General features: G+C 47.7%; 1 protein-coding gene across 7 annotated transcripts in view; it reads left to right on the forward strand.

Annotated features, from left to right (window-relative positions):
* Nucleotides 1-14,401, forward strand: part of WDFY4 (WDFY family member 4) — a 267,801-nt gene that overhangs the window by 41,261 nt on the left and 212,139 nt on the right. For all 7 annotated transcript variants that reach the window (XM_042241016.2, XM_042241015.2, XM_042241018.2 and 4 more), the window contains exons 6-11: nt 764-953; nt 3,268-3,457; nt 5,526-5,683; nt 7,150-7,602; nt 8,622-8,726; nt 10,139-10,329. In XM_042241016.2, coding sequence (XP_042096950.1) covers nt 764-953; nt 3,268-3,457; nt 5,526-5,683; nt 7,150-7,602; nt 8,622-8,726; nt 10,139-10,329 — 1,287 coding nt within the window. The remainder of the gene's footprint in view (nt 1-763; nt 954-3,267; nt 3,458-5,525; nt 5,684-7,149; nt 7,603-8,621; nt 8,727-10,138; nt 10,330-14,401) is intronic.

A 14,401-nucleotide genomic window follows, 5' to 3' on the forward strand; every position in this document is an offset into this window, starting at 1 on the left:
AGCAACGGCTGGCCAAGTGAAGGGTTGCGTGGCCACAATCACCGGCCATCTTCAGGGGAGACCAGAAAAGCGCGTCTGTCCCCACTTCCATGACTGTCCAGCTAAGCCTCCGTCACTGTGCAAAAAGGGGCTCAAGGATTTGGACAGAAGGAGCTTTCCATGTTCGCCAAAGTGGAAGAGGGTCCCTGCAAGACCACCAAGAGCCACAAGGAGAGTGCCCAGGATAACATGAGGGGAGAGGCAGGGCTGGGCCATGCAGAACTCTGGGAGCCATATTAGGGTGTTTGGTTTCCGTGCCAGTGCACAGTAGGCTTTCAGGAGGTAACCATAGGAACATGGGATGGGTGGGGGCAAGAAGTCCAGCTAGGAGGTTGCAGGATAACGCTCGTAATCTTACAGAGAAGTAGAGGCTGAGTGCCAGCCGGGGATTCAGGAACACAGCTCTCTTTTTAAATCGCACCGTTAATTCTGTATTTTAACCACAGGTGGCATTTTCTACATTTCTATATAATAAGACACCTCTCTAAGTCAAACACTCTTGTGTTATTCTGATGTGGAAAGGATAATCACTGCTTGTACTGGGTTAGGAGTCCACATTTTAGCCCTGCCACCTTTTTATAGGTGGCTGTTGACCATGCCAGTCTCAGGCAGAGGGTGATCAGCCACAATTCTATCTCTCCGGCTGAGACAAGGAAAAGTAAGGTACAAATTCATTACAGGAAGGAGGCTTCCTAACCAGAGACTTTGTATTTTCCCCCCTCAGATGTTGCTCAACATTTGCGGTGAGGCTCAGGGTCTGGAGGGACTTCTCTCAGGAAATGAGCTCCAGTCTCTCATGATTGCCACGACATGTCTTCGGGAGCACAGCTGCTACTTTTGGAAGGGGCCCACCTTCTGCGTGCTGAAGACCATCTCCAAGGCCCAGAACGTCGGCGTCATCCAATACCTGCAGGGTATGACCCTGGAGACCAGGGACGGTCTGTGGGCACATTTTCTAGAATAAGACCCTGGCATGCCCTGGCAGCATTAGCACAGATTCCAGGGGTCCAAAAAGAGATGAACAAACAGGGTTTTCACTGATGTCCAGTTGTCTAGTAGGTGACCCTGTGTTGCTTGGATCCATTCATGACAGGGCTCTTACTGTTCATTTCGATGGTCCATTGGAAGCGGGAGGGAAAGGGCAACTTATTTACTACACATACTGCCAAACACACACTATGCTGAGCTCATTTGTATATTATCTAATTTTTTTGAGCTAGATATTGACGATTAATGCCATTTTGTAGTGAGGAAACCGATGATTAAGCGTGATAGAAGAATTTGCCAAGGCTCCCCAGCTAGTGAAGAAGAGAATCACATATTAAACCCGAGATGCCAATTCTGGTGCCTTAGGCTCTGCTCTGGACAGTGTGCGTAAAAGTTAAGGACTTTCTGAGGTTAGACAGCCAGGCTGTAGCCTCCTGCCCTGTCCCTTTAGCTGAGTGGCCTTGAGCGCTTTACTGCCTGTATGCTCAAGATCCTTTGTCTGTAAAATGGAGATAACAGTCCCGCTGATCTCACTGGATTGCTGGGATGCATTAATGAGTTGGCATATTTGAAGCCCTCAGACAGCACCTGGCAGTGGGCGCCCCATTGGTCAGCATCCCAGAATCATTACTTGGCTGTGATCCAAGGTTGCACCCTGAGGGAATCAATTCTTCTAGCTGTCCCAGGACTTCCCTTAGCATCATCTGTTTCCCAAGGACTCGAGTAATGCTGGGAACCACGGACACCACTGTGGCCTGCAGAATCTTGGGAAAATGTATTGGCCTCCTTTCCGGTGCTGGCCCACTGTGGGACAGGGAGGGAGGCTCTGCAAGGATAACTTGGATGAGTAGGTTCTGACAAAAGTCTTCAGCTGACCTTCCCACCACCGTTGTTCAGCTTCACCAGCTAAAGTGCCTCTTAGGAACACAACCGTCCATCTCTTGGGTTAACTCCAAGGGATCTGAGCCTGCCAATGTGACCTGCTGGTCCCCGAGCACTTGTCCCCTGACTTGTCTTCTTTCTGGGACCCCTTATAATAGAGGGTGTCAGGGGCTGAGAGCTGGGCACATACAAGTCCCCCCTCTTACTGTAACTGAGCCCTGGGATAACGCATCATCCCCAGTTCCATGACTGAAATTTCCCGATGAAGCTATGGTCCAGTGGTAATAGTGTAGGGCTGAGCCAGGCCTGAGGAGCTCAGCAACCCAGGCACCCCTCACAGACTGGAGTCAGAGGCTCCTGAGGAAAAGCTGCCTGCCTTGGTGCCAGGGGTCTCTCACTATAGTCATTATTCTCAGCTGGAAAAAAAAAAAAAAAAAAAAACACCATGTTACGGAGATCCAGTCACCTAGAGTCCTGTGCCCAGGGCCCCTGCAGGGGAATGAGGATTTTCCACGGGCCTACAGGCTGAGGAGAAGGTCAGGAAGTGAGTGCCAGGCTGGTGTCTCCCTGCCAAGCCGGCAGCTCTCAGTGCTGCCCTGCACAGCATGCGGTCTTGGGATTGTGTCTGTGGCCTCGCAGGTGAGGGACTGAACATGCCTTATCTCAAATTTTGAGAGACGCTTTTCCTGAACACTGGTGTGGCTTTCCTGGCATTCAGAAGAGGCCTCTCCTGACAAAAGAGCCCTAAAAACAGTGATCCATCAAAATGCAAACCCAATGGCATCTTTCTGTGACTCAGTTCTTCCCCTGGCTTCTCACAGCTCTGGGGTAAACAGTGCGTTCCATAGCAGGCCACACACCAGATGGACCGTCTTCCTCCCTCTACCTTGTGGATCACGCTTCCAGGCTCCAACCCTCTGGATTCTTTAGTAGCTGAAACACACCCTCTTTTTGCCCTTCGTCTTCCCACGTGTTCATATATCCTTCCCTGCACTTTTCATCAAGCTGATTTCTGCACAGCATTGCTTCCTTAAGGTCTCCTGTGACACTCAGGTCTTGTGTCTTGCCTCTTGTTATCTAAAGGACCTGGATCCCGCTGCATGCTGGGAATTAGGGGCGGAGGGCTAGGAGATTTTCATCCTCTCCCTTTTTCACTTACTCTCCATCTGGGCCCCAGAGTGTGGCTCTCAGGATGACACTTCTCAGAGAGGAAGCTTCTTGATCCAAGAGTCAGCAGAAGCATTTTAGATGAATTCTTATTCACATCTTGACATACAGCTTACAATCAGGTGGGGAGGGAATGGGCATGCAGCGAAGCCATTGTCTCTGAGCTCAGCATGGGTGTGTTTCTGCCTACAGCCATGGATTGCATCAAGATCTCCCTCCAGAACCTCTCCAGGCTTGTTGACACCCTCCCCGCTCCTGAGGTGAGCGAGGTAGTGAGCCTTGTCTTGGGCTTTGTGAAGGACTCCTATCCCATCTCCTCAGCTCTGTTCCTGGAGTTTGAGACCGGGGAGGGCTACCCTCTGCTGCTCAAAGTGTTACTTCGGTAAGTGGCTGTGTTTGGTGGGAAAGAAACAGTGGAAGCTGAGGTCCTCAGAATCATATATGGTGCTCTGGAGAAAGATATGGAGGCTTCTCAGAATGTCTTCTGAAATACAAATCTCCATAGAGCGTGTCCAGAGAGACTTTTATTGCGAAAGTAATTCAATGTGCAGCTGAGTTTGAAGTTAACTTCTTTAGGAAACCAATGGGTGAGCTCAATAACAGTTTTACCAAGTCCATTTGGTGGTATACACGCCGGCTCGCCTGCTAGTCTGACAGTCTCCTAGAGCCCACATCCTCTGTTGGAAGGCTTTCTAGGATGGCTGTGACGAGCTCTGCCTGTATGCTGTGGGGCTGGAAGTGCCCACAGGTCAGCAAACCCCAGGACTAGCCCCCTACCAATGGCTGGTAGAAGCTGATGGATATACACCCGGCAAAGGTGACTGCTACCACGGATGTCTCTGTCGTAGCAGTTCCTAAATATCTCTTTGCCCCTTGGGTGGGCTAGCTCTACTTTGCCTTCCAGAGTCCCCAGGAGGACTAAGCTCCAACTGCTCTTGCTTGGTGATGTTCTGGCTTCCTTCCATTCCCTGTCTCAGAGGGCCTTTCCCCTACTGTTATTCTCAAATTATTCATCCATGGGAAACACACAAAGGTGTGACTCAGCAAAGTCTGGGCTGATTTCCTCCACTCTGAATTGCTACGTCATCTGCAAGTTGGGTCCAGGGATTGGATAAACCAAGGGATGGAAGTGAAAGAAGCTTGCTGATGGCCCGAACTCTTCCGCTGGTTATGGGGAAGCTCTATGAGGGCACTGCCACAAACATTCCCTTGGCTTAGCTCTGAATATGAGCAGCGTTGCTCATCTGTAGGGTGCAGATTACCACTGTGCTTCACAGATTTTGCTACAGAGTCAGGCTTTTAGTCTAGAGGGATGACTCGGATAAGGGGACTGACATCCCAAAGGAATGGGATTAGATGACAACATCAGAGGACCTTCCTCCAAAGGCGCACACAGAATGGACATCCCTACGTGGTTAGTCTTAGACTCAGTCGCGTCTGCCTCTTTGTGACCCCATGGACTACAGCTCACTGTAGCTGTCCATGGGATTTCCCAGGCAAGAGTACTGGAGTGGGCTGCCATTCCTTTCTCCAGGGGATCTTACCAGTCCAGGGATGGGACCCAGGTCTCCCGCATTGCAGGCGGATTCCTTACTGTCTGAGCCACCAGGGAAGCCCAAGGGATGTCTCTATGAGAATGCCATGTTTCACACGAGGCTGGACCATCACTGGCTGGTGACTGCTACCATGGATGTCTCTGTCACAGCAGTTCCTAAATATCTCTTTGGTTAAATGGCTGGTTGGTTTGCCACAGACTTCTTGTGGAAGGCAGGAGGGAAAATAAACTGTTCAGGGAATGTCAGAAAGGACCCATATTGGCTCATTTGTTTTCCTTTTCGCCTTAATGGGAGTCACACTGCCAATACTTTTACCCTTGACCTGACAATGAGACTTAAGAGACCATTCTCCATGAGAAGAGCAAAGCAGCCCACCCACTACACATAAGTAGCTGAAGACAAAAGAAATACCCACCCTTGAAATAAGCATGAAGAAATCTAATAAATAATAAAGCCCAATTATTTCCCATGATGTTTGTATTGTTGCTCTTCTGAAATATCAAATCTCTCATTTTGGGGGCGCTCCTGCCCATTTGGTGCCTGAAGCCCGCACATCTTGGGGGCCCTTCCACGGAAAGCAGCTCTCCTGTGAGCCGACGCTGTGGCTCTGCTCACAGGTTCCTCTGCGTACAGAGATATTTCAGATACCTGAAATACAGGTTTCTCTGTATTCTGTCTGTGCAAGTCCTTAGATCTAGGGCTGATGCTTGCAAACAGAGTGACTTTTATCCACCCCCCGCCCCATGCCTTTCGGTGCTAAACTGGTGGAGATCTTTGGGGTCATGCCAAGCACTGTGATCTTCATTGCCTCTGCCTCCCTGTGACCAGCACCTTGGGCAAACCTGGCTGTTCTGTCCAAGACATCCAGGGAGCTGGTCTCGTCTGTCCCCACAGGTACGACGGACTGACCCAGAGCGAGGCTGACCCCCACCTGGAGGAGCTCCTCGGGCTGGTGGTGTGGCTGACAACCTGTGGGAGGTCAGAGCTGAAGGTGTTCGACAGCATCACTTACCCGCAGCTTGAAGGCTTCAAGTTCCATCACGAGGCTTCTGGTGGGTCTCTGGGTGTCCCTGGGTGCTTTGCGCCCTGAAGAGGCAGTGCAGGTCATTTCCTGCTTCTCTGTGCAGAAACAGACATGTGGCAGCTGTCGGTGACTCAGCAGGGCCTGATTCTGTCATGCCTTTGGGGGATTACCTATGTATTGGGAATATCTCCTTAATACATTTTTCTAAACGCCCTGGGTGAGACTTAGAGGAATTTGCTCAAATAATAGAGACAACCTGTGATTTCCATTCTCACCCCTGATGTGACTTACTTGGTGCCATCTGCTTGTCTAACAGGGGCTGATGGCTCTGAAACAGCAACCCAGGCTCAGAGTCAGTGCCTCCTTAGTTCTATGATATATTGATTGATTGATTGACTGATGAATTCAATCCACACGTACTGATGCCTCTGTCCAGCAGCCGCTCTGCACCATGCTGGGAACCACTGCGAACAGGCCAGGTGTCTGTACCTTACAGATGCTCTGCAGAGACTGTCACATAAACCCCGAGCTATAACCTGTTCAATGACTGGCTGATAAATAGGAACAGTGGTAACACGAAGGGTGGGGTTTAGCTCTGCCTGGGTCAGTCAGGAAACTGCACAGAGAGTCTCATTCAAGAGAGGTGTCAAGGCAAATGATGGTGGGCCAGGAAAGAAGGAGGGGGACAAAGTGGAGGGTGAAAACCTGTGAGGCCAGTGTAGGACAAGCCACTGGATGTGACTCCAGCAGACACACAGAGCAGTGTGAGGATTAGAGAGGAGTTTCAGAAACATTTTGAGTGTCTGAGGCAAAGAGAGCTGGAAGTAGAGAGTTCTGTGAGGAAGTGTCTCAAGGGCAGGATTGAATGAGGCTTTTTCTGGAGAGAAAAAGGGGGGGGTGGGTTCAGATGGTCTTTTTATTTAATAGCTTGTCTAGAAATGAAACTGACTTTGCTTAGTAATCTTTAGCATCATTTGATTTTAACTAATTGAAACCAATCCTCCAGCCCCGTGCTGCCCAATGGAAATATAATGTGAGCCACATTCCATAATTTTAAATGTTCTAATTACAAAATTTTAAAAATTAAGAAGAAACAGGTTAAATTATTTTTCATAATATATTTTATTTAACTCTGTATAGCCAAAATATTACCATCAAAAATGTGATCATACAAATAACCGTTAATGATTTTTTTCATCGTGTTCATTTCTTTGTGCTATGTCTTAGAAATCCGGCATGTATTTTTCTCATGGCATGCCTGGGTTCACAGTAGCCACATTTCAAGGCTTAATCAGCCAGCACGTCTTGGGCAATGCAGCTCTAACCTTACTCATAGCCTAAGCAGATGGCTTCTCTGGACTTCTGATAGATATTTACTACAGGGATTAGAAAGTATAAATTTTAAATGGCACATCCTCCTGATAATTCAACCACATATTTCTGGGCATAGTCAGGAGAAATGGCTTGCAGGATGATTCCTTTTTGCATCTTCAGGGGTGACTGTGAAGAATCTTCAGGCCTTTCAAGTCCTGCAGAATGTTTTCCACAAAGTCAGCGACCCCATCCTCTGCACCAAAGTCCTGTCATCCATTAGGACCATGTGGAGCTGGAACGCCCGCAACTTCTTCCTGCTGGAGTGGACCCTGCAGCCCATCTCGCAGTTTGTGGAGATCGTGCCCCTGAAGCCGACCCTGGTGCAGAGGCACTTCTTTCAGATGCTGGAGGCCCTGGTGTTTGAGCTGCGTTATGTGCCCCATGAGATCCTGCGGAAGGTGCAGCGTCTGATCCAGGAGAACCCGGAGTCACTCTGTACCCTCGTGGCCCTGCAGAGCATTCTCAGGATTGCTGGGAGCGACCCGCTCTTCCCTGACATCTTCCGGGACTCGGGGCTCCTGGGTCTGCTGCTGGCCCAGCTGCGGAAGCATGCCAAGATCCTGAGGAAGTCAGGTGCCTCCCTGGAGCATCAGGAGGGGAAGTGGGCAATGGGCCGGGGTCAGTGTTAGCTGGGCCTGGTCTGTGTGCCAGCCCCAGCACCCATCAACATAACAGAGAGAAGTGAGCGTGCAAGGGTCGCCTGGTGCCATGAAGCTTAGAGAGAGTACCCTTGGGATCCATGGCTTCACAGAGCAGGCAGACTCCCTGTTTACTGTAACTTGCTTGCTCCTCCCCACGATAAGTTGAGAGGGATAGGTGTAACTTTAAGGCAGCTCATGGGACTAACTCAGGCCTGATGAGTTCTAAGCTATGAGATACCTCCTGCGCCAGTTATTGTCTGAGTATGTAGATGGGTAGACAGGGCCTCAGGAGTGCAAAAGGCTTTCAGAGAGGCCTGAGCTCTGGGTGGGGGAAGGTGTGGGGTCACCTCTGGGCTCTACTGGAACATGGCCACCTTGCTCACATGGGGCTGTAAGGCCCAGTGGTCTTCCCTTGGAACAGAGGTCAGCAACCAGGGCCTTGCTGGCCCAGCTTGCCCCTCTAAGCTTGGCCACGCTTTTGTGCGCCCTGCTGGGTTGTATGCCCATGGCTCTTTGGCAGCATCCCCTCGCCTCTGCTTCAGGACTGCTGGCCTGGGCTCTCTTCCTGCCTAACCATGCCCCATGCACATACCTTGGATTTTTCTATAAGCCTTCCAGGGGATTCTGATGTAACTCAAGTTGGAGAGCTTCTGATGTAGGGATTATAGGGTCACATCTTACAAGTTAGGATGCACACTCCTTTATAATGGAAGCATGATATTCATCTTTCTTTAAGAAGATAGATATTGGACATGTCAATGGACACGAGTTTGAGCAAACTCCAGGAGACAGTGAAGAACAGGGAAACCTGGTGTGCTGCAGTCCACGGGATCGCAAAGAGCTGGGCTGAGCAACGACAACAAAGAGGGCAGAAAAGTGACGGAACTGGAGGTTTGGGGCCATAGCACACGTGCTTAAAATTTTCTTTCCGTTGTTTCTTAACTATGGCAGGAAAAAAAGAGATCAATCCTGGAGTTCAAGATACAGAACGAGAACTGACTTGTGTGATGCTGAAAACTGTGGTCATGTTTCTGAAAGGGTCGGTTAGGAATGCAGGTGAGAATGCTACCAGATTCACACTGTGACCGCTTGGGGAAACACTGACTATTTCCTGATGATTTATGTCAGTGTTCAAAGGCTGTATCCAAAGAATAGCCAACACCATGGCTGTGGCTAATGTCCATTTACTGCTTTATCTCTGGTGATCATTAGTAAACTGGTAGACACATCAGTTGACACTTTTTACTGTTTAGGTTGCTAAATAAGGTGGTGAGTCAAACAGTTATCTTAAATTTATGAGACCACAGAAACCCCATTTCCCTCAAGTAAAATCTTTTAATATCTTGCTGCACCGACTATAGATGCTTTTATAAAAAGATTCAAATTGTAAAATATTGTCATCATTTTTTAGAGAGATAATTTGATGTGCTTCTAGCCCATGATGGATTTAATAGCTTCATTCATTAAAACAAATTTTTTTAGCTTCCTGAGATCATGTGGCTCCCATGTTTAAAAATACATGCATAAAATACATGCATGTATCTTATACTATAAAGCAGATGCACAACGAAGTGACATGAATGGGTTTGGTAATCTGGTGCATCTTTACTTGGGGCCTCAGAGGTCAACTATACCGAACGTGAATGGCTATTTCATTATGGTAGAGCATCTCTCATGTGAGACTATGAAAGATTTCCTGGAGGTTCTGGTTAAAAGGGAGATACATATTCCTAGGTTCCCTCCCAGAGATCTAATTATCAGGTCAAGGAAGAACCCAGAAATCTACTTTTAAAAGGCCCTCTAGGTGATTCCATGTAAGGAATACCTGGCCCATAATTGGGAAATTCTGCTTTATGGAGTTGACCAGCTCAAATCCACATCTTGCCATTTGAATGATCCAGTTACTTCCTGGTTCTTATTCTACATGTAATTACTCCAAAGATCAGTCCCGGGGAAGAAATTCTTAGGATTACTTTTAAACAAAAAACATACCGTTAGCCAAATTTCTTTGATTCTGCTCCCCCACCATCCCAAGAAACTGCTTATGAATTAAATGCATTCTTAAATTCCGGCTTGCTTTGAACAAGGCTTTAGGCAGAGATAAGAATTGATAAAATAAGAATTGCCATTGGCCCTGGATTAGGGAATTATGTGGAAATAAATGTCAGAGGTACATCCAATTAAAGTTTATATTACTTAGAAAAGGGGGAAGGTGGTTTCAAAAGCAGAATTCTCGCTGGAGAAGAAAGCAGTTTTCTTTTTAATTCTCAGCTCCGTAGTTTCTCTATTCCTCTTCTTATTTTAACAGTAAGTATTGATTTTGAAAAAAAAGTTTCTAATGGGTGGAAAAAACATATACATATGTAGCCAAACAAACTTGGAAATTGTAAAGAAAAGCTGTCCTTATAATTGAAACTAAGGTCCCAAGATACCCATCACTCTAGCAATACTGTCTGTCTGGTCCCCAGTTGTCCTGAAAGACCACGGCATGGTGCCCTTCATCAAGATCTTCCTGGATGATGAGTGCTACCGGGGAGCCTCACTCGGCATCTTGGAGCAGCTCTCAGTCATCAACACCGAGGAGTACATGAGCATCATCGTGGGCGCTTTGTGCTCGTCCACTCAGGGGGAAATACAGCTGAAACTGGATCTCCTGAAGGTGATGTCGAGTCCTCCTTTGTGATGGGCTTTCCCACGGACACGCAGCGCGTGATCGGCATTTGCCCATGATTTCATCCCTTCACTCGGTCCCTTGTCCTACAGGTGGAGTGGCACTAGCTGCTGTCACAGACAAATCCCACCTGCTCAATAGCCTGGCACATTAGAGGCTGCTTGCATATGGTCCAGTCAGTAATTGGGAGGAATGTCATTCAGGGACAGCTGTCACCTAGGCATCTAAGCCAGCCAGCAGACGAGGGAAGGGAGAGCAAAGAAAACGGTGCACGCTCTTCTCTGGCCTAGAACTGGTGCATAACCAGTTTTCTTTGGGCAGGATTCGTCCGGATGCATGAGGTGCCAGGAAACGTAGTCCTCGGTTGGGCCGTTACTTCCCAGCCGCACTGCAGACTATGGACGTGGCGCCCGAATTGGTGGTGGCCAAGCGGCTGCCTTGTTTAGCCGCCCAGCCTTTAGTGAGCAAGGCCCGATGCAGAGTGCCCGGGACACACAGTGGAGTGAAACTCAGCCCTTGCTAACTGGTAGCTCTAGACTAGGACTAATACTAAGTACGCAATCATGGAGTCGGACACGACTGACGAGACTCAGCGGCAGCATGGTGATGCACATGGTTATGCCCTCGTAGATGCTGAAAGCAGGCTGCCACGGGGACAGAGAAGTAGAAACCAGCGTTGCCTTGCGTGTTTGAGGAAGGGTCACGGAGGACATCTGAACTGGGAAAGGAAGCCAAAGGCAGTCAAAGGGACAGGAGCAGTGGTCACACAGGGAAAAGTCAAACTAGGGTGTCACCTTTGGACAACAAAGAAAAGCATATGTATATGTTTTTATAATATTGTTAACCATCACCAAATTGTCTTAAAATAGTTAAAGATGAAAATAACTATCATCAGCCTGATAGCTCTCACAATTTTGTTTCTATTCCTGCTTTTCCATTTCTTTTGTCTGTGGGGGCTTATACCTTTAACAAAAATCCTCTATCTTTCATTTATGGCTGTTTAAGAGAAGGGCAGCCTGAAATGCGAATATCCCCAGGGAACTGACTTGGGGACCTGCCACGTCTGTGTGCAAAACAACCCTGCGTGCGAAACACACTCCTGTTTCATTACCGTGTTATCCTGGACCACCGGTGAATTTTCTATAATACAGAGTTGCTCTCACTTCCAAATTAAAACCCTCAGCCATAGTTAGCCATGAGATGACATGGCCCTTACGGCAGAAAGTGAAGAGGAGCTAAAAAGCCTCTTGATGAAAGTGAAAGAGGAGAGTGAAAAAGTTGGCTTAAAGCTCAACATTCAGAAAACGAAGATCATGGCATCTGGTCCCATCACTTCATGGGAAATAGATGGGGAAACAGTGGAAACAGTGTCAGACTTTATTTTTGGGGGCGATGGTGATTGCAGCCATGAAATTAAAAGATGCTTACTCCTTGGAAGGAAAGTTATAACCAACCTAGACAGCATATTCAAAAGCAGAGACATTACTTTGCCAACAAAGGTCCGTCTAGTCAAGACTATGGTTTTTCCAGCGGTCATGTTATGGATGTGAGAGTTGGACTGTGAAGAAAGCTGAGTGCTGAAGAAGTGATGCTTTTGAACTGTGGTGTTGGAGAAGACTCTTGAGAGTCCCTTGGACTGCAAGGAGATCCAACCAGTCCATCCTAAAGGAGATCAGTCCTGGGTGTTCACTGGAAGGCCTGATGCTAAAGCTGAAACTCCAATACTTTGGCCACCTCATGTGAAGAGTTGACTCATTGGAAAAGACCTTGATGCTGGGAAGGATTAGGGGCAGGAGGAGAAGGGGACAACAGAGGATGAGATGGCTGGATGGCATCACTGACTCGATGGACGTGAGTCTGAGTGAACTCCGGGAGATGGTGATGGACAGGGAGGCTTGGTGCGCTGCGACTCGTGGGGTCGCAAAGAGTTGGACACGACTGAGAGACTGAACTGACCTGAACTGAGCTGATCTCAGTATAAAACCATTTAACAGTTAGAGAACGACATTCGGTTTATTTTACCAACTTAATTCCTCGGCAAAGCCAGTGTCAGGCTCTGATGTAGTGGTATTCATGTCGTCTGATGACCTAAGCCCGTGGAGCTCAGCAGAGCCAGTGTGTCATGAGAAGCCCGTCCAAAAGTGGCATTTTGACTGCGGTTATCGTGCATTTCATAGATGACAAGAACCGAAACAGTGACTTAATCACAGAGTCAAAAAATCAGTGAAGGTGATGGAACAAAAAAGGAAAGTTAAGGTCTTTTGAAAGATACTGGAGCTCCATGGTTATGTGAAGTAACAGGTCTGAAGGGAGCATGTAGAGGGGAGATTAAAGGGGAGAGATAGCAAGAATTAATGAGAGTTTATAGCTGGAAAGCGCCTTGGCTTCAGTGGTCCGGTCCTGATGTGGCAGTAGAGACAGGCCTGGAGAGATTCTAATACTCAAAGGTGAAGCTGAATTTGAATCTAAGACGAGTGACTAAAAATTTGGTGATCTTTTCTCTTCACCATGCTCTTTGTTGAATTTTTTTCTCATATGTCTCTGTTCAACTTAATTCGAATGAGGGACAGGGAAGGCAGGGAGCAAGGCAGTCCGGACTTTGATTTTCTCTTGGATGAATAATTGGAATCCCTAACTGTACCTGGCATTTTCACATTTATAGTCAAACAGATCCACGGAGAGGAAAGTTTCGGAGAGTACAGTATTTTTGTGTCTATTATAGAAAAGCTCTCTGCTTTGCTCCAAAGTTCCTCTTGTTTACCCGACAGCCCAGAGGCACCGTACTGGAGTGTCAGACCTTGGGTAATAGGACTGAATTTCCAGAATTAGCCGTAAAGCCATGGTGTTTTACAGATTCAGTATCATTTCAGTATCACACTATCAAGAGAGTACATCAGGGATGAATAACGTGTGAGCTTTTTAACACAGTCATACTCTGGGCTTCCCTCATAGCTCAGTTGGTAAAGAATCCACCTGCAATGCGGGAGAGCCCGGTTCGATTCTTGGGTCAGGAAGATCCTCTGGAGAAGGGATAGACTACCCACTCCAGTATTCTGGCCTGGAGAATTCCATGGACTGCGTAGTCCTTGGGGTTGCAGAGAGTCAGACACGGCTGAGCGGCTTTCACTTTCACCCTTTGCTCCACTTGCTGTCTTCTTCCTGGGTACCAAGTTACTGCTGGGCAGTGAGGAGGGTGCCTGGCGCCGCCATGGCTTTTCCGGAACCAGGCTGATAACCCACTGAAGCTCTGGTGGGTTGTGGGGAAGGATTGGGCCCCAGAGCCTGTTCCAGCCTTGCCCACCATCGAGTCATATGAGCAACTAGCCAACATTTGCTGGAATCTGATGTGAGATAGGCCTTTGTTTTAAATCACTTTGGGAACCCCTTGGGAAACAAAGATGTAAAATTAGTTCTGGCTAGATTTCCCATTTTGGTAGTTGAGAGTATGCCTGCACTGTGCCTGCAAAGTGGGTCAGATGTAGAATGAAGGGGAAGTGATGGAATGTGGGGGCCTCAAAGGCAGGACCCTCCACCCCACCACCTGACCAAGGTTTGCCATCTCTGAAGTATATTCGCATCATGGTGCCACCCTCACTTCCCTTCCCTGAGAATCAGCCAGCTGCTCTGGAGGAGAAAATTCCTCCAGAAACATGTGACTTAAGGCAGTTGCTTCCAAAAATCCAGTGGTGCTTCCATACCAATACAGAAGGACATGTGACTTCACCCCCTAATTCTGGCAAATGATAACTGAGTTAAAGAATAATGTAAGCAAATGAATTTCCTCTCCACGGCCAGTGGGACCATGATTGGGTTATGCACAAATTCAGATTGATTTGCTAATATACATTTAGCTGTTCAACTCTGAGCTTAATTGCATTACCTCACCCGTCTTCCAGCATGACACATGGAAAATTATGAGGAATAACAAATAATAGAATGTGAAATAAATCCTGTTAGTCTTAACATAGTTAGCGCTTTGCAGCAGACATCCATTTTATAGATTCAAGCTGGAGGAATACTAACTCAGAGACGATGACATGGTAACTGAGTTAAGGAGGAG

The sequence above is a fragment of the Ovis aries genome, chromosome 25 (assembly GCF_016772045.2).
Source record: "Ovis aries strain OAR_USU_Benz2616 breed Rambouillet chromosome 25, ARS-UI_Ramb_v3.0, whole genome shotgun sequence".
Lineage (NCBI taxonomy): Eukaryota > Metazoa > Chordata > Mammalia > Artiodactyla > Bovidae > Ovis > Ovis aries.